Source organism: Embiotoca jacksoni, unplaced genomic scaffold, assembly GCF_022577435.1.
Source record: "Embiotoca jacksoni isolate LCO1_2020_lvr unplaced genomic scaffold, fEmbJac1.0.p SCAF_3, whole genome shotgun sequence".
Classification (NCBI taxonomy): Eukaryota; Metazoa; Chordata; class Actinopteri; family Embiotocidae; genus Embiotoca; species Embiotoca jacksoni.
In genome coordinates this window covers 23,657,006-23,677,048 of record NW_027185381.1, presented here as the reverse complement: position 1 = coordinate 23,677,048, position 20,043 = coordinate 23,657,006, and the positions used below count along the sequence as shown (strand labels likewise).

The 20,043-nt window shown below is 43.4% G+C and overlaps 2 protein-coding genes across 3 annotated transcripts; one reads left to right on the top strand and one right to left on the bottom strand.

Moving 5' to 3' along the window:
- Nucleotides 1–5,482: 5,482 nt before the first annotated feature.
- LOC138206189 (uncharacterized) lies at nt 5,483–12,655 on the bottom strand. Its single transcript, XM_069162738.1, has 6 exons — nt 12,522–12,655; nt 11,097–11,204; nt 9,541–9,680; nt 9,220–9,316; nt 7,597–7,721; nt 5,483–7,158 (listed from the first exon to the last, which is right to left on the bottom strand). Exons 1-6 carry the CDS (start codon nt 12,604–12,606, stop codon nt 6,982–6,984), a joined length of 732 nt encoding a protein of 243 aa, XP_069018839.1. The 5' UTR covers nt 12,607–12,655; the 3' UTR covers nt 5,483–6,981.
- Nucleotides 12,656–14,179: 1,524 nt separating this feature from the next.
- Nucleotides 14,180–19,667, top strand: spata2l (spermatogenesis associated 2-like). Of its 2 annotated transcripts, none has more exons than XM_069162433.1 (4): nt 14,180–14,270; nt 16,311–16,690; nt 16,787–17,080; nt 18,282–19,667. In XM_069162433.1, the coding sequence occupies exons 2-4, from the start codon at nt 16,313–16,315 to the stop codon at nt 19,266–19,268; spliced, it is 1,659 nt and encodes a 552-aa protein (XP_069018534.1). In that variant the 5' UTR covers nt 14,180–14,270; nt 16,311–16,312; the 3' UTR covers nt 19,269–19,667. The 2 variants fall into 2 exon arrangements, with proteins under 2 accessions (XP_069018534.1, XP_069018535.1); XM_069162434.1 differs by having other exon boundaries at nt 14,183–14,256.
- Nucleotides 19,668–20,043: the final 376 nt, after the last annotated feature.

Sequence of the window (20,043 nt, the reverse complement as noted above, 5' to 3'; positions counted from 1 at the left end):
CCGATGATGATCGAGCGATTTAAACTTTTAAATACTTTTCGAGAAGACTGTAGCTTCCCGCTACTCCACAACAACGCTGCAACGACGTTTTCGTCATTCTTCAAACCGATCACAAACATCTTCGTCTCAGGGTGCAACGATGATGGTGTTGTGGAGAAACTTGTTTTGGTGGAATATTTACACGTGGCCGTTGAAATGGCTGATTTGCTGCAAAAGAGCAAAAATGAACTGAACGGGCGTGATCCATGTCTTCATCAAAACAATTTCACTGTTTAGGTCGCTGCTCGGAGGATGTTGTTGCTTTCTGCTGCAATGGAGATTTTGAAAACAGTTGCGTGAAATGGTCGACCAATTGCAGGTTTACACCAAAGATCTTCATCTGGTGAATCGGACTGCCTTCATTGTGTCTTACAAAAGTACGACAGCTGAAATCTCACAAATAGACTAATCAGACCAACGTCCGGACTTCCGCGAGTCTTGTGTTCATTCCTTGCGTTTCACGGTCCAAACACTTCTCTTCTTCTATTTCCTGGTCCCATTCAGTTGGGGTTTTTTTTTTCCTTTGCAACAGTTCGACCATGAAGGTCTGATTCACACAGTCTTCTGCCAACAGGTCATGTTGAGATCTGTCGGCTGTTTTTACTGTGAAACGGAGATGTGGGCTCTAATGAGATGCTGGTGTTGCTGATTTTTGAAGCTGCTTACTGATAAACTTCTCTGCAGCAGAGGGAACTCTTGTTCTTCCTTTCATGTGGTGGTCCTCATGAGAAACAGTTTCATCACTGAGTTTGATGGGTTTTTAAAAATTTTTTTTTTATTTAGCTTCAATTTCTGGACTGACTGAAATTGACATCCTCAAGTAATGGACTGTTGTTTCTCTTAGTTGACTGGTTCTTTCCGTAATATGGATCCCTTCAGCAGTGAATAACGGCTGTGACACGTCAAAAATAGCCTTTTGAAAAAGCACTATGGCAATAAATGATTTTTATAGCGACACTTCAAGGATAAAATCGTATAAAATGTCGCTTCTTTACCGAGAGAAGAGGAAAAACAAAACCTGGAGAAACAGTCTCCCGGTGCTAATGGGAGCTGATGTGACAAGTTTTTCTTAGATTTGTTTTTTTTTTTGTGGCTGTCAGTTGTCGGGGCGTCTGTGTGAGGGGTGATATGCCTGGATGGGGCAGGAGGCCGTGATGGGCACATGGCTGAATAGCAGCAGAGGCCTGTGAACTCGGAAGAAAAAACAACATGCCACTCCGAATCCGTCAGAAGTCCACCAGCAGCCCGCGCAGCGCCCAGCATGTCCTCCATCCGCCGCTCGCTCTTCCTCTGAATGTCCCTCTTTCTCCGTCTCACTGTGGGTGTTTGTCCCTTTTTCCGGTTCATTTGCCGGGTCGACCTCCTCCTCCTCCTGCGCTCACGTCAGTGGGGTCATCGTCAGGTTCGAGCAGCCCGCGTGCAGCACAACACTGCAGCTTCACTTTTATGTAATCACAGGCAGCTTAAACAAAACCAAATTATAATTATTCTAAACTTGTTGTACTTTCATGCCAGCAGGTAGAACGCTGGTTTGACTTTTTTTTTTATTCACTTTTCCCCTCGAGCATAACATCGATACCCTCCTCACGTCTCGCTCTTAAATATGAAGCTCGAGCCAGAAGATGACGAGCTCAGCTCAGCATGAAGATAAAGGCTTGAAGAGATAGATAAAGATGAGAAGCTCATTTAACTAGCACGTTATATTGAGTTTGTTTGCACCTTCGCAAGGCAACATGGACGCCAAAAGACTTCTCGTTGACAGCTTCCGGAAGCCTTACTCATGAAGATGACATGATTATGGACTGAAACAGTTCTTACTGTTTAAAGTGACTCGTGGTCCAATTCCATGATTTTCTGTCCGTTGAGCAGATCATTAAAAAAAAAAAAAAAATCTAATCTGAAAATAGTTTTTTTTTAAAGTATTTAATGGACTTTAACCTCAAGTTTGTTTTTTTTCAACTCTTCTGTCCGGATACAAATGCGTGTCTCGGCGAGAGGACCGAGCGCTCCACCAAACACGGCCGCCGTGGTGAAATGTCTCTCACCCGGCTGTCCCACTGTGTCCTCAGACCACTTTACATGAACCCACATTTTGAACCAATTAGTTAATAATTGAGTAACTCCGTGTGACGTGCCGGCGCACATCGTTGTTTTACGAGCGCCGCCTGTGATCGTGCGTGTGCCGTCGGCGTGGAGGGACACACCCCGGCGGAGATAGCGTGACTCCGTTTGCCTGACCTCGAAGCTGGCCGCCGACATGACGCGAGCCTCTGGAGTGTGCAAAGCCCTTATCAATCATTTCCAAAGCAGCAAGCATCTAGGCAGCTGTTGTTAAATAGATACAGCGTTTATGGGCTGACGACGACTTCTCTTGTTTTCCACCAGACCTACGACTCCGACCGACGCTCCACACAAGGGAAAGATGATCTACCACGAGGGACCACACACACACACACACACACACACACACACACACACACACACACACACGAGACCTCCGTAGCCGCCCTGCCTCTCTTAAACTAAACTTCCGTCCTGTGGTGCCGCCCCGAAGTGCCAACGTGTGGTTTGTTGGTTTTTCAGCAACTAAAATGCTTCGACGCCGCTTTGGTTGAAGTCTCGCTGCTCTCTCACGAAAGGCGCTGCGACGCGCTGCTTAGATTTCAGCTTTTTTTTTTTTCCTGCAGTTTTTTATTGTTTTTTTTTTTTTCCATCTGGTTTAAAATTTGAATCCCTCTCGTTTCAGCCACTCCAATGTTTTAATCAAAAGCAGAGAAGTAATTTGACACGCTCCTCTGGACTGTTGAAGCGCTCGTCCTCCCCTTCGTTACCGTCACCTCCGACATTACAAACATCTGGTTTGTTATCAGATACGATAGATCGAAAGAATGCTCCCTCCTTTTTTTTAACCTTCTGGATGTGTGTGTGTCTGTGCAATTATCCTCATTACTGCCAATTATAATGATTAAAAACGGTGTCCGAGCGTTATTGATAACCTGAAGGGCTGCGTGCCACTTCCTTTATCCTGCCCGGAGACGAATTTGTCGGCTGCTATCTGTGTTGGACTCACAACCCTCCACTGCTGCTGTGGAAGAGAGGAAATGAACACATTTCCAGTGACGGCGAAAGCCGAGAACTTTGGGTTGATGGTCCCTCCGACAGCTGGCGGTCGTCTGTCCACTGAATGCCTTTCAAATTCACACGAACGCTTATCTGAGACCGGTTCTGGCTTTAGATGGGTAAAAACATGGCATGAAGGCAGCTTCTGATAAATCTCCACAATCTAGACCATCTTCGACGGAACAGCAATGGATATCTTCATCAAGTTTCACGACAGTACATCAAATAGTTGTCAACCTGCCAAAACTCCTTTTTTTTTTTTTCCAGGGTTTTAAGGCCGTCCCATTTTATATTTTCTACCGGGAAACTGCAGTGTCCTCAAACTTTACCATCATGCACAAATCCATAAGTTTCCTATGTTTGTCTGATGTTATCCAAGTTGCCAGTGGTTTGTCGAGACAAAGATATTCTGTCGCTTCAAACTTTTTCGCATGTACGTATTGTGGACAGTACAGCACACAGACGTTGTGTTTTCGAGTACCGTAATTTTTGTTAGGTCACGTCGCGGCAAAAGACAACAGAAAAACATGTAAATGAAAATGGCTTTATTGGGAATTCTGCGGTAACAAAACACGTGAAAGTAGGAAAGAAGCAACCCGATGGCTGACGATGTCGGTAGGAAACCCCCAGAAGAAAAACCTTCCGTATTTTTGAGATGTGATTGTTGGCCGGTATGAGAGCCAGAGTTCAGGAAATATTTGAGATATTTTACGCTGGACCAGAGGGGTGACCAGAGCTCTTTGTCTTCTGCTCCCGCTACGGCATCAAAGTCGATGTTTCACCCACATTTCCTCTCATTTCATTCACTCCTTTCACCCACATTTCCACGCCGTGGCCCCTCGTTCTCTCTTAAACAAAAGCCAGTTTTCTTTTCCCATTACAATGAGATGAGAACGTCCTCCGCGGAGGGCGAACGTAGACATTTGTGCCGGTAGATTTGAACCATTTTTGTCCTTTTCGGGAGTGGGGCCCATTGGGTTCTCCTTTGCGGTTTAATTATAATTTGGCCTAATTGAGCTTTCAGCCGACAAGTTCAAAACAAAAACTGTGGCTGAATCACGCTAGGCTGGATGTAAATGTGACAAATCAACCTATTTGCTCTGTATTGTTCGTACTAGTTTTATTCTTACGCTGTAGTTTCCCAACCTGACGCGCTTCACCGTTTGGAAAAGAGTCCTTTCAAATAAATACCCGGCACCGTGATTGGATGCTGTCTGCTATCATTGGCTAACTTCAACCAATCAGATCATCGTTGTAAAAAGTACTTGCATGTATCGCCTTTTCGCTGGTCTCAAAGCGCTTTGCAATTTGCCTCCCATTCACCCATTCACACACCATCGGTGACAGAGATGCTCTTTCGACGTTGGGGTCAACTTAGGGTTCAACCGCCAACCTTGCGGTTAGTTGGCGACCTGCTCTGCCGTGCGAGCCTCAGCTACCCCTGTAAATGTCGTTTTCAAATCCACAGTTGCTGATTGGTCAGAACCATTTCTACTTTGGACACAAATGCCCAACTTGAAGCCCGACGAGATGGATTGTGTAACCTTGTGATCTCATGATGATATCTTGAATCAAGCCGCGTTGCAAGGTCAGCAATGTCCCTTTGCTCCTGATGTTGCTAAAGAGACGCATCCAGGCCAATACGTGAAAGAACACACAAGATCGATAGAGTCAAATATTTCATGTTTATTGGTGTTTGAATGCAAAATGCGGTATTTTTAAGCTTTAACGTGAACCTATTCGAAGCTCTACGAGGTGGCTGTAATATACCAAGCTGTTGTAATCAGGCTGGTTCTGACATCATGCCATGCCGCTTACGCCTCAGAGCCCTTTGCCTTAATTCCATAAAAATGGTAAGCGTCAATCAAAGTCTTTGTTGGATCTTCTAAAGCCGCTTTCCCACTGCATGCTCGACCTGACTCGACTCTACCCGCTCTTTGGTACCAGGTAGTTTATTTTTCCGCTACACATCGGACCCCTCGGAGAGGAGCTTGTTGTTATTGCGACGTTGCATGAAACTACTGTGATGTCATCTGCAGTGCAACACACACTAGCTGGATCCCAACCAACCAGAGGAATGTCCTCAATGTGGTTTTGTGGGTTGTCCTTCAACGAATGGTCCAGTGAGTAAAAAAAAACAACAACAATGCCGCCACCGTAGTAGATTGACTAGTAAACAATGGTGGGTTTGGACACAAATGCCCAAACATTGATGACGCAGTGATGACGCAATGATAATTCTGATTGCGATTCTCTTTGACTGTAGTGTTCTTGCGTCTTCTTTTAGTATCGGATTAGCTCGTATTGAACATAGACGGTGGTGATGCTAAAAAAATAAAAATAAAAAAAAAAGGTAGAGCCAAGTAGAGTTGGGTAGAAAAGCGGCATAACAGTTTCTGAAATCTCCTTCTCCTACACCAATCTGACATCACAATCTGGGAAGTGTTCGACGTGTTGCAGGAACTTGTTCTTTTGGAGCATAACGAGGCCTTTAAGGAGTCGGTGTGCTTCAAACCAAGCGCTTGTCTGATGGTCTAAAAGAATCCGAAACTCTGTATAGATAACAAGATGTGAAATTAATTCACCTCTCCTTTTCAGCAATATTTCAGTTTCTTAACGTCGAAGGTCGTGAATGTTTTCTAATTCGTCAAGTCTCTGTTTTACTGCCTTCACTCATTAAACCATGTCAACATTGAAGGCCATTTATTTCTTCATGTCAAATTGATTATTGTCAATCTTGCATTATTTACAAGGGTGGATCAGAAAGTTCTGAGACCTTTGTGAGTAATTACTCCCAAGTTTCGTCACATGATCAAAACCAGCACCTGGTTTACACGTGCTTTTGTGAGCAGCGATCAGTGATTCTTTACACACCTGAAACTTGAACAAGTTTCAAGCAAACCCAGCTGGTTGCACCCGTCACTCGAAACTCCTCTCCAGAGTAATTGCTTCATCATCTTAGACTTTCTGAAGCAGTTTTAAGGGTCTGCGTTGAAAAGTTTCAGAGTTTGACATCAAATTTGATGTGCGCCCTCTCGTCATATCCACGGAGGGATCGACGACGCACCGGGACCACCGCTCACAAAAAAACGTCTGTAACTCAGGTGCTGATTTTGATCGAGCAGCAAAATTTGGAGTACTTGCTCACGAAGGTTACAGCTTCTCCGTGCACGTCACGATGCTGAGCGACGTTCACGCTCAGCGGGAACAGTCTCTGACCTTTTTGATCCAGCCTCGTAGTCTTTGTCTTTTGCTTGGGCGTTGATGCTTTTCTTGGCAGTTAAAGCGACTTGTCAATCAGTGCAATGGCTTGTTCATGTGCGTGCTCATTTAAACATTATTCCACAGTGGATCTACTGGTCAAATACTCCGTAGGGTATCTTTTATCCCAGGTCGACAGATACATAGTCTGACCAGTCGTGTCGTCAACCTCAACCTGCTCTTTAGAGGGCTGCTTTTTTACCAAACATTATTAACAGATCGTTGGCGAAATCGCAATGTTAAATTGGTTATAATGTCTTCCACTGATGTGGATGCCAGAACGGAACTGTGTGATCAAACAGACAACAATGAAAAGGTGAGTATTACAAATGCTGTGAGTGTTTTTACAGACATATCACACAACGGTCCATGCAGTGAAAACAGTTGCTCATCATCCGATAACAGGCACAAGAAAATACAATGATGTTGTACAAAGTCGTGGGAAAAGAAATCAAAGGAACCGAAGACTCGGTAAATGTGTGTCTGGAGAGTGCAGGAGCAGAAGCAGTATTTCATTGTGACAACAAGGCAGAGCTGGAGGCTGGAGGGGTTTTTTCAAGTCTAAAGGTTCCTCTCCAGAAAGGCAGTCTTTAAGTCCGCGGGGCTGTTGACGGTGAAAACAGTGTGGGAGGTGATTCGTGTTTCCATGAGGGCGGCGACAGCCTCGCCCAGGTCCAGGTGATTCACGAAGCCTGGTGCCATTCGTTCTGGAGGGGCTACGCCGGTGTTGATCTTCACCTGTCAGGAGGGAAGGTTTGAGAGAAATAAGACAACTGGATGAATGTTGTGACCACCGTGGGGAGTACAGTGGGTCCTCCACTAATTGCATGGTTGGTGGTTTCGTTCCCCGGCCCTATCTTAATTCTGAAATTATTTTCATATGGACCACTAGAACACCGATCAGAGGGAGTGGAGTCTATTGGAGCCAATAGTTTTTTGGCGACAGCCCCTAGTGGACACCAGTGGTATCGCACTTTAAAGCACTTGTGCATCGGCTTCACTTTATAGTACCCGGAGACGACCCGTCCGTTTTCATAGACGGCCGGTCGTTGAGGTTCATGTCCAGTCGCAAGTTGACTCGATTTTGTCTTCAGTCAAAGTCCACGTGACTCCACTCCACTCCACTGTGTGCTTTGTTAACTGGAGTCCTGCTGTGTAATCCCTTTAGTGTCTCACCTGGTTGAGTTTGCAAGGCACCTCGGGGTACTCCTCTCGCAGCACCTGGCAGAAGGCCAGAGTGCTGGCAGCTCCCACCGTCAGGAAGCCCGTGCCAGGCATCAGCAGCTTCTCTCCAGCACCTCCTGTGGCACAGAGGAGCAAAACACTCCATTAACACACACCAATGGACTTTTATTAGGGCCCGAGCGCCGATGGTGCGAAAGCCCTATTGTTATTCAAGCGATTATTATTATTCTCCGTAAGCAACTGCATTTTTGGGGGCTTTATCATATTCAAAAACTCATGAAAGTTGGTACACATCTCTCCCGGCGAAAGTTTTTATAAGGGTAAGCCACATGGTTCACGGAGAGCGAATCCCTCTAAGGGTAAACCACACAGGTTCGGGTTTGTACATGCGGTCATACTAATACCAAACCAAAGGTCAACAACAATACAAAACTCAAACAAAAATAAAAATCGGTATGATACAGTGGTGTTAGAGCAGTTGCCTCACAGTGAGAAGTAACTTGAGGCATGTCGGTTCAGAAAAAGGTCATACTCCGAAAAGTGATAAAAAAAAAAAATCATAAAAAAATGAACGCTGATACGGATCAATTGAGTTCTTATCATTTAAAAGGAGTCTTTGTTATGATGAACCTATCAGTAATTGAAGCATGTCATGTGAAGAAAAATTACTCATGGAAGTACTTTACTAAAGTATATTTTTGAGGTACTTACACTTAACATACATACTTGAGTATTTTTTTGTTATATTCTTTTTTTATACTTCACCATATATGTTATACTACTGCACTCGTCAGCAGGAAATCTTGTATTTTTTTTTTTATAACTGCTGCATCATCTTTAGTTACTTTACAATATAAAAGATTTTAAGAGCTCATAAAATCTAATGCTTTTTCAAATAAATGTAACTTTCAACAGTAAATGTAAGTAGAGCTGAAACATTTTACTTAATTGACAACTTTGATAATCATGCAAACTACTTTTCTTGCAAAAAATACCCCAAATTTCATGACTGCAACTTCTGAAATGTGAAGATTTGCTTCTTTTCCTTTAAATTGTTTTAATAGTTTTAATTTGGTTGTTACGAGTTTTGAGGTTTAAACTGCTGGTTTAACAAAACAAGCATTGTGAAGGTGTCACTTTGGGCTCTGAGCAGCTGGCAGTGTTTCGTACGATTATCAGATTGTTTTACAAACTGAGCAACCTATCAAATAAATGCTGTGTGTCGGCTCTTTATGGAAATATGCAGTTTGATAACGTGCTCAACTTTGATGGGGAATGTTAAAAAAAATTGTGTGGCAGTTATTTTGCTGAACACAAACAAAAGAAAAAGACATTTTTGTTTTTGGCTTCAGGATGAATAAAAATCAAACAGCAGTCGAGTTCACGAGAGGAAACGGCTCTTCTTCAGCACGCTACAGTTAAAAATAGTGAAAAACATCTCCTGCTTCGATCTGTTTGGTGAATGTATTCGGGATTAAAACGCCGACAAATCTGTTTTGTCATAAAGTTTTCCTCAAGGCTCAATTTATCTTCTGTACGCAGAAAAAACAAGCAGTGGTTCATTTGGGTATCGATATTGAGCTGTCAGTGGACTGAAATGGCTGCAGGACTCACCGGTGATGAAGGTGTATGTGCCGTCCGAGTCGTCTCTCACCAGCGGGAAGAAGACCTTCCATGAGACAAACGTGCTGAAAAGCAACGTCTCCATTACCTGCGGAGTTGACGGGAGAGGAGATGAATCATCTGCACTGACATTCAGACGTGACGTGAACGTGGTTACTGCTACTAAGATGAACAACCACCAGTAAAAAAACAACAACAACAACAAAGTAATAAATACTTGAAGGCAAAGAAAATTCCATATTTAATCAGTAACCATCTGTCTCGTGTGTTGGAGTCACAGGTGTCTGTTGTGTGTCTGTTGTGTGTGCTAACCCAGTTCAGGTCTTTGAGGGTCTGGGTGTGTGGGGGTCCTCCCTGCCACCAGCTGAAGCCCAGAGAGGAAATGATGTCGGTCACCCTCCCCACCTCCTTCAGCAGGGCCTGCTTGGCCTGCTCCGCCTCCCCCTCCGACCCTGAAACAGTCGCAGGCACTCGGGTGAGAGTGAGATTGGACTCGTACGGTTTATTGAAGGATCTCATCGACAGTTTTTGATGGAAGCTGATATTTTTTGGTCTAGATGTACCAAATGATCGTACATCCACAGGTTAATAGGTTTACTGCAGTGAGCTCAGATTAAATATTTTTTGTACAATAAATCAAACTTAACTTCAGGATATCAACACATCATAGGAGAGCTGTGTTTTATGGAATATATTACTGACATGTCATCAGAAAAAAAATGCTAAAACTGTGATGTTAAAACATCACAGAAAAGGCTAGAAATTGCTTTTATAGTCTATAAATTATGTTGATACAGTGATTAACGAGAGCTTATGTAATGGCAGTCCAATAAACTAAAAATGGAATTTGCTTATTGTTATTTAGGGGTGGAAACTTTTGTGATGTTTAATGGAGGTCAAGTGAATCCGTTTACGAGTTTTTTTCTGCCTTTCTGGTGCCTAAACATGAAAACTGACCCGGTGTTTGATGTATACTGTTTTGCTCACAGATTATTTAGATGTCTCAGTGGGAAAGTTGTTTTTCAAATTTATCCAGTTTTTTTCAAATTAAATTGTTAAAACACTCGGACACGGGTATTCAGCCGATAATAGGCTCACCACGTACGTTTGCACACCGTACGATGCTTCAGGAGAGAATCTGTCTTCCTCAGTTCAACTTTAACCCACAACAGGCCACGTGATATACTTAGAATACAAAGCTGGGGAACATCTTTTTCAGGTTCCTATTATGGGGGCTATATAAGAGCAGGAACCTGACAACATAGGAATTATTTTTATGCCTTCTTTTATTTTCTTTCTACGTGTTGCCTATATTTGTCTACTATGCATTTTGTTGTCCAGAGTGTGCCTTTAATACAAATGTTATTATTATCATTTTAAAATTGCCTCTGAAAGTAATCCAGTTAGTGATTAAATTGCACCTCACCTAACCGTTGCATGGGATTTCTTGAAGTAGCGTGCTGATGTCAGCATTTAATTCAAAGCACTGCTCTGCCAAAGTCCAGCACCTCAGAACTGCTTATGCTTGTTTTACTCTTATTAAAACTAATTAAGTCAAATCTGTATTTGTGGCATGAACTTTGCAGCCCCCAGGGACTTTTAGAGATTATTTTCCTTGCAGCCATGATGTTGTATGTTGCCATGAGAATGATACAAACTCCTATCACACACAATGTAAATCTCTATTAGCAGAACTTGAGAAGTCTCTGGATCTTCAAATACCAGGAGACTTTCAGGGAGGAATCTGTAATTATAATGTCAAACAATGTGGTGACATGCCTGCACATGTGGTGTGTTCAGTAGTTTGATAGAAAGATAGATGACGGACAGCCTTCTCGATGAACGGAGGGATGTTTGACCCAACTTACCCACATTCCCCACTATAGTGATGAGGTTATCCTTCGTGTTGGGGGAGACAAACGATTTGAGTCTCTCCAGTCGGCTGTTGTCCCTGGAGATCACCGCGACTCTAAAACCTCCACACACACACACACACACACACACACACACACACACACTCGCATTAATCTGTAACGTCGACAGACAAAAGCAGCACCTTTAATACAGAAACAGCATCTCTAATCCCTCTCACATGAAAGTGAGCGTTCTCCAATAGACCTGCATCAATCCTTAATCTGTTTATCAGGGTCGTCAGAGGGATAAAAAGTGGCCGATCAGCAGATGGTAACTTTCTGCTCAGTTCAAACAACGAAGCTTTGGACATGCAACCAGTAAACTGTCATCAGGACGTCGTCCTTCCCAGCAGCAGAGGAACAATAAATTACCCAAAACAGAGTTCAGCTCAGACCAAAACAGCCTTCAAACCGGGATGAAGATCTGACCAAAACCTGAAATTACACTCATCTACCTCTGACCGTAAACTGTAATTTTGTTGATTATGATGATGGGAAGTGCTGCAGAATCTGAATCCAGAGTTTAGATTGATTTATGTCAGAGTTTATGGGATGTTGGGAATCTCAATTATTATAAACCCCCCCCCCCCCAAAAAAAAAGTTGTCTAAAGGATTATTGAGAAACATCATGCTCATATTGGGAAAGATACATTTTTATTATTACGTAAAGGTCAGAATATAAATTCTTGATATTTTACACATATTTTTACATATTTACTCCCGTGATTCATCATAAAAATGTTAAATTTTTGCAAACTTTATCATTTAAAATGAATTTATCTGGACATGAACAGTCTCTTGCCTCTAAAATATATTTGTAATTATAACTTTGCCACAATATGTTGGCATATTTAACTGACATGGTTAATTGACTATAAATGTGTGTTGTGAACCGCATGGTTTTATTTTATTCAAAGCCAAAACCTATTTCTGACTCGGCAGATTAATTGGCACATTAAGCACCCAAATGTTGGCGCAGTTTGTGCGATTTACCGGCTTCGTCGGTCTGTGAAGCACGTAGATGAGGTCCGAAAACAGGGGCTTTTGCCAGTTTTACGCACGCAGACGCACCTTTAACATCTGATTGATAACTAATTGTTTGACAAATCAAAACCAGAAAGACTTGTGAAGTATACAAACACATACAAAATACCCAGAAAGTGTCTATAATTCAGTTTATTTTGATGGAATTCCTTCATGCGTAAAATCCATGTTACGGACACCCGTGCGTAAAACTGACTGTCCATATTTATTTAGATGTAACGAGTAAACAGAAAATCCAGCATCGTCCTTCTGATTCAAACAGTAACCAATATTTTCCGGTGAATGTCCTCATAGCGGTGGAGGCGGTTTTCATTGTATCTCCAAGAGGCAGCTTACCTTTATCCAGCAGACCTTTAACAATCCCAGAGCCAACCGTCCCCGCTCCTCCCAGAACTAACACAACCCTGTCCGAGTTTGACATTCCGACGGCAGCTGCACAGACCTGCTAGAGGATGAAGGATGGAGGATGTTACTCTGAGTGCACTGAAAGTGAAGCCGCAGACTTCTGCAGAGCATCTTGGGCGAACCAGTGCGCTTTAAACTAAAATCAAGGGCCAGAGTTCCGCCCTTCTCCCGGTGTCACTGAGGCCACGCCCGCAGGTCAACAAAAGAGGCTCCCAGCTGTCCTCACCCCGGGTCTAAAAAAAATAGAGGCAGAGTGGGTGTGTGTATACTTGTCTGGCTATCTCGGTAGGGACCGGTTTGAGTTTTAGACCTGAGGATTGAGGACTTTTTGGGAATGTTTAGACATTTTGGCCGTTTCTTCAAGGAGCTGTTTGAGTATTCTGATTAAAAATCAGGTTTATGTTAAAGTCAGGGTTGAGAGTGGACATTTAGTTGTAGTGGTTAACATTAAGGACATGGCCGATTAAGCTCCAATTAAAAAAATAAATAAATAAAGCAAAACAAAATCTTTAAATAAATTAAATATGATCTTTTTCTCCATAATAGGCTTTGACTGTTGCTCAAACGTTATGTTTACTTCATCTTTAATGAACAATCATAAGCATTTGAACTACTTTACTATTCTAACACTAAACAACGAAGATCATTTTCCGAGGAAATGAAAAGTATTGAAAATGAAAATAAGAGCTGTTTTCAACCTTACATTTCTCTTTCGAAGGACTAAAACCACCTCGCTTGAGCTCATCTGTATGGTAAATCCTTGACGTACATAAAAAAAAAAAGTAAAGAAATTTGACAAAACACAACTTTCCAAGAAATAAACTCAGCATTTGACACAGATATTATGGTGTGAACCCGAGGATCCTGGTTCCTCGAGGGGTCTCGGGTCTTGACTGTTTTTATTGCTAATACAGCCTTGGAAATGCAGTACATCACAGGTGGGTAAATATTAGATTTGTCCTTCAAGCTAAAACATGTGGCTTTGTTACACATCGTGCAGATTTTTCTCAGAAATCTACTGCAGGTAGAAAAGGAGCAAAAACAAAGAAAAGACATTTGACATGCCTTCGGATACAATCACAGAACAACAAGCTTCATTAAATCAGTTTTATTCTTAAATTAATTATATATATATATAAAAAAAAAAAAGAAACCAGACCTGGAAAACTATTAAAGCATGCTGAAGAGGAAGCATTATGTCAGTGAGTGTCGTCACAAAGGTGAAGTGTGTCAAGTCCTCGTGCAGAGGTGTGGAAACCGGTGAAATGCTGCCATCTAGTGGAGGAAATACCACCCAGCCAATTCGGTGATTTTTATCGATTAATTTCTTAACACAATTAATTTCTCGTTTCCGCCTATTTCCCCCCCTTTTTTTCCCCCCCAAGATATCAGTTAATTTTTCTATCCAGCGTTTTAATTTCCAAGTCATCTCGTCACCACAGGAGAGAGAGAGCTCTCCTCCCCCGCGGCCCGTCCCGACGTCACAAACCAAGCGCACCCCCCCCCCCTATCCCCCCCCCCCCTCCCCTCGTCGAGAGCTGGGAAAACCCGGTGCCACGTGACAATGTTTACTTTAACCCGGACAATCGAGCAGCTGTCCGCTTCGCGAAGACGCCCGTGTGGCCGGAAATGTCTGATTTGACCCTCTCGTCAGTTATCTGAACAGGTAGCCAGCCGCAGGTGAGTCCGCGTGTGTCTCCGATGCGTGTCCACCGAAGTTGACGTTTTTAGTCCAAAATCAGGGCTGTTAACACCTAAACGAGGTTTAACGTTAGCTTAGCTCCGCCGGTCCCCCCCTTTTTTTTTTTTTTTTTTTTTTTTTTTTTTTTTCCTCGGACTGAGACTTCCGTTCAAAAATCTTTAAATCGTACGTCGTTGCGTGTCGGCGCGACACCACCACCCTCTTTAACCCAAAACACAACGTTTTCTATGTCAACGTGGACATGGTTTTTAATTCGGCGTATGTCCAGAGCAAAACGAAAGCGGTCTTCGTATGAAAATTACAACTTTTTTTTTTTTTTTGAGGTAATTTGCTATTTTCTTCCCGGGTACTTCCTTCCTCGTGTATTTCTTACAGTAAGTTTGGCCCTCGAGTAAAACTGCACCCTAAAAGTTCACTTTGTATATCGGCCGAAGTGAAAAACGACTTCCACATTTCTGAAATAGTTTTGAGTGACATTTCAAGAATGACTCGTTCAAGCCAGAAAAGCGAGTTTTAAATTCGCTCAATATTGAGGAAGGATTTGGTTTGTAATTTATCGACGTTAAAAAAAAAAAAACTAAAAAAAAACGTTAGTTACTTTTAAAACAACAACTTTTAACCCTAACCCTAAAATAATACTAATGTCAGCATGTTATTGATGACTAATTTTTTTTTTCTGACTGATGTTCATTAACTTCATGACCATTAACGGTCATTACTTTACAATTTACAAATTTCGAAAGTAACATTTTTTTACATCCATGTCAAGGTTTCGTTTTCGGTTGTAAACGTGTTTGAGGAGAAGCTTTTCTAGTGCTGTTTGTAATATTTAATGCTGCTAAAAGTATTAATATTTAATATTAACAGTCTCCACAGTTTCTTCAGTGTGTTTGCAGCCATATGAGAAACTCCCAATACACAGACACTGTAATTTATTGGTGTATTTGTAATGTGTATTTTTTTTTATTGATCTAAACTCTGTTGGTGTTCACAGAGCTGCTCACACAGTGAAGGGTGCACAAGCTGATGAACTATTACACACTCAGAGATTAAGAACATAAATATGGTTAATTAATTCAAAAGCAATAGAACAAATGAAGTGAAATAAATTGAGTTATTATCAGGATTGTTGTGGATTTCTTTGAATGTTTATAGTTTCTTTTCCAAATGTCTGTGCTGCTTTAAAGCTTGCAAGCAGTCAACAGTCTTTACTGCACTGTTAAATGTGTGAAAATGATCATGGAGTCTGGTTGGAGTGCATTCCTTATTAAATTGTAGTGAACCAGATTTCCAACTCCTTTCGACATTTCCGGTAGAAAAAAGTTGAAAAGGTGAATAAAATGTGTAAAACCCCAAAATGTCCGGATTCAACAAGTCAGTTGATTTCTGAAGCAGTTCTGTTACAAAACATGTCATCCATTAGATCCGTTACAAACTACAAATCCTGAAAAATCCCAGTGAAATTGGAGCTATTGCTTTAATTTTGTGTGACTAAAAACTAAGAGAGAAAAAAAAAAAAAACACCATTAATGATAAATTGAAGTTGTTATTGTTCACATCAATTGATTAAAATCATGAAAATAGAGACACATTCTACAAATAAACCGTATTTTATAGACGTCTGCATGTTTTTGGTGGGTCCTGTCACGCTTTACGTTAAACAGTAGAAGTGTGCGGTACACTTTTAGTGTTATGACTCAGGAAGTGATGACGATCAAAGGGGATTTCCATTATTGAATTGAATGATTTGAAACTTTTTTTGAGGAAGCTGACACTATATTTTACTAGAAAAAAATGAAATGATTGTAAATCAAAAAAATGTGTTTGCGATGCCTGTTTGCTAAGCCCTGATAGAAAGATGTGCGTATACATATAAATTACTGGAAACCGGTAGTTATTATTATTCTCTTACTGAATCTCATCTGGCTTTCCATTTAAAACTTGATTTTTTTTTTTTTTTTAAACAGTTTGATCTTCATTGACACATTTGTCTTTTTCTTCTTTTAATGAATGAAAAGAGATGAGCGTCTCCTGGCAGAGAACCAGAGATCTAGTGAGCGCCTATGACTACAGTTTGGAGCAACAGATTGTGGGGCGGGGCTCCTGCCTGGCGTGCACAGACGAGGAGCTGTGGAAGCAGGTGGAGGAGCTCCTGATGGACGGAGACGCTGGGGAGACGCACTGCCTCGGTCTGGATCCGCTGAGGGTGATGGAGGAGTCGCTAAAGGCCGCAGCAGCAGCAGCAGGCGCAGCAGGAGCAGCAGCAGGAGCAGACTGCAGGAGGCGAGGCACAGCCAGAGGAGGGCTGAAGGGCCTGGCGAAAGCCTTTGAGGTCCTGGAGCAAGCGGCACTGAACCTGTACCTGGGTCCCTGGAGGGAGGAGTACAAAGTCATCAAGGTGGGTGAAAAAAAAAAAAAAAAAAGAGCCGGAATGATCAAATCTGGTTCCATTTCTGTCCAGAAAGTAAAACGATTCTCTCCTTTTGTGTCCCAGGTGTACTCTGGTACGTTCACCCACTACATCACCCCGGCCCTGTCGACGCCGCAGATCGAGAGCCTGTTCAGCCTGCTGGGGTACAAGCCCAGCCCGTCCCGGCCCGAGCAGCTTCGCCTGCAGTCGGCCAGAGTCGGTCCCGCCTCCCTGGACGACCTCCTCCGCTTGTCGTGTGCCTTCTTCGCGGCCCGCTGCGAGTGCCGCCTGCTTCTGACGGCTCTGGGGAAGCACGCCGGGGACGCCCAGTGGGAGCTGAGCGTGGTGAGGGAGAGGCGGGACGGGAGCAGCCTGCAGGTAGGTGTGACGGGTGTCGAGCAGTCAGTCGTGGGGTGAGTTGTGTATTTTGTCTGTTGTTGACGATGGGGTGCTTTCTGCTTTTGCGATGACATGACTGGAAGCTGCCAGTGATTGTGCAAAGCTTTTAAATATACTTTACCATTATCGCTGAGATCATAACGTGGCTGATGGGCACGCCTCTTGATATACGTGATGACAGTGAAGTGAATTCTGATTCTGACTCGGAATAAAAGTATCGGCTCTGCTCATGTGGAACCTTGATGGAGGGGATCCCAAAAATAGTACCGGGTACCATCCACAACTTTTGCACAATAGAAAACAACAACAACAACAACAAAAAAGCAAGTAGAGTCTGATCCAGTTGAGCCGGAACCAGCAGTCGAAAAGATTATTACCCAGATCGAAGTTTGGAGAAATGTGCATAAACTTAATGTTCCAGACATGTTAGATATTTACATCTGATTAGTTCTGCAGCAGAAAACAGAGTTTTGTGCTCGAATATTTTCACTCAGCAAGATTTTTTTGTATTCTAATCCAACATTTTCTTTCTGTCGGGCTCTTTCACACAAAAGTGTCGAGTCAGATTCACCAAACTTAGACGGCAATGTTTTTATCTGTGATTTTCAGATGCCGAAGGAAGGATGGAGTCGTGCAGATTTACTGAGCGAAGCGCGTAAATAGCCGCGTGTCCTTTTGAAAAAGAAATCCTGTTTACTTTGGGTTTATTTCGCATAGAAATCTGACCGAACCACTTATGAGTCATCGAGGTTTGAGGATCTCAAATAACACGCAGACATAAATAACTTTCATTGCTGGGTTTAGTTACTCGTCTTATTTAAGGGCCCTGAACTTTGTTATTGGTTTCTAAAGTTTACGCGTTTTATTTTTGTTTTCGTTTGGAACAAAGACAAAAAAAAAAAGACCAAAAAAAATGGTGGTCTTCTCAGAGATCAAATCTGAAATTTCAGAATGCGTTTCCCCTCAAACAGGATTTTTTTTTTCCAGCTGTTGAACCTCGAACTTCATTCAGACCTTTGTTCCTTCAGTTCCTCCTCTAAATGTTCTGCTGGGAAAGTTGCAGCAGAAACTTGGCATTTCAGTCTTTAACTAAAAAAAAAAAAAGGATTGTGATTCGATCTCAGATAAACCTGAAACACAGCAGCAGAAGTTTGCAGTAATTGTTCCTGCATCCCGACAGGTCGCCCTGGACAACACCAAGAAATCCCTGGGAGCCGACCAGCCGCTGATGGAGCCGTTCGACGGAGACGTGGATCTGTACGGAGACGAGCGTCTCTACGGAGACGAGCAGGTAAACGGGGGCCAGAGGGAGGCGGCGGTCTGCGATGACGAGAGCCCCCGCTCTTTATCCTGGGCGGCTCAAAGCAGAGCGTCGCCCCCTGCTGCCGTCAAGACGCACGGCAACGGCGCGGCGTCCCCGTCCTCCCCGCCGGAGCCGGAAACCGGCGGGAGCTCCTCGGCCGGCCGGCGGTGCGGCCGGCGTCCCTGCGGAGAGTCCAGGTCCGAGAACACGGACTCGCAGTCGCGCAGTCTGCAGGCGGAAGCGGCGGCAATGTGCCAGAGCGAGCCGGAGGCCGATCGCTTCTGCGGCTGCCTCCGCTCGCCTCATCTCAGCCTGAGGCGCTGCATCAACTGCAACGCCGTGCACAACATCAACTGCGACGCCTTCGACCTCTGCCTCACGCAGGGTCACAGGGTGGAGTTCGGCACGAGCGAGAAGAAATCGGAGTCGCCGCGGAAGGTCAGGGTCGACGCGTCCTCGTCTCTCGGCGGCGGCGGCGGCGGCAGCAGCAGCAGCGCAGCCATGTTCTCCCTAACGCTGCGTGACGACGCCGCCGCCGCCCCCGCCGACGCACTCCCCAAATCGACGAGTCCGTCGCTTCATCCGATCAAATTCCACGAGTGCTGCGACCTCACCAGGCTCGACCCGCAGGTCCTGTGCTTCAGCTGCGGCGTCTTCCACTCCGGCTCCTGCAGTCACGCCGACTTCTGCCAAAGAAACCATGACATCAGGCCGCTGGGCATGTGCTCCTGCGGGAAGCGGTGCTCCAGAAAGCCTCTGGTTCTCTGCAGATATTGCGGGAAAGAGTATTGCATCAACTGCTGGTACAGAAATCCCGTCACGTGCGGCTGCGGCCAAACGTTCGACCAGTCGTCGTCCGTGTGATTTGTTTTGTTTGTTTTTGTATTGGGAAGAGTTTTGCACTAAATGAGGCACATTTAGTAAAAATCCCAGTGCCTTAAATCTGCAAACTGAAAACAATACTTTTTATTTTTTTTGGGGGGGGGGGGGTACAGAAATTCAAACGCTGCCTTGACTGAACTGGAGGATTAAATGAGCTCTAATTCTTCTGTTTAGGTCAGAGTCTCTTTTCATGGTGCCATCTGTTGATTCACTCTAAGTGGCCATATTACTCACCACTTTTAAAAAATACTTTGCACCGCTGACATTCGGCTGCGATCACAGTTTGTGATCCTGGTTCACGTCTCTGCAAATCTTTGTGAAGCACATTGTTGATTGTTGTCTGCACACAAACGACAGTATAAAGGCTCATTGCACCACTTATCTTTGGTAAATGTGTGTTTTATGATGCATGAGCTTTAATTAGTTTGGTCAGTGGAGTTACGGGGTAGAATTTATAATGTGCGGAGGACTAGTCGGCACGTTTGATATTTTATTGCTTCGCGTCAAATCTATTCATTCCCCCCCTTTTTTTTTTTAGAGTATTTTAAACGTTTTTTTTTTAGCTGAGTTGGTGCTTTTATTTATGTTTTCTTTACTAATCCAATTCATTGTTTGGTAGATAAATTGGATTTTCATTGAAGTCGAGTTGACATTTTTTTGAAAGCTGAAAATTTGCGGTGCTTGACTTTTCAACAAAATGACTAACAATCATTTCGGCCTCAAAACAAAGTAGTTTCACGTATTTGTTTGAGTTTTT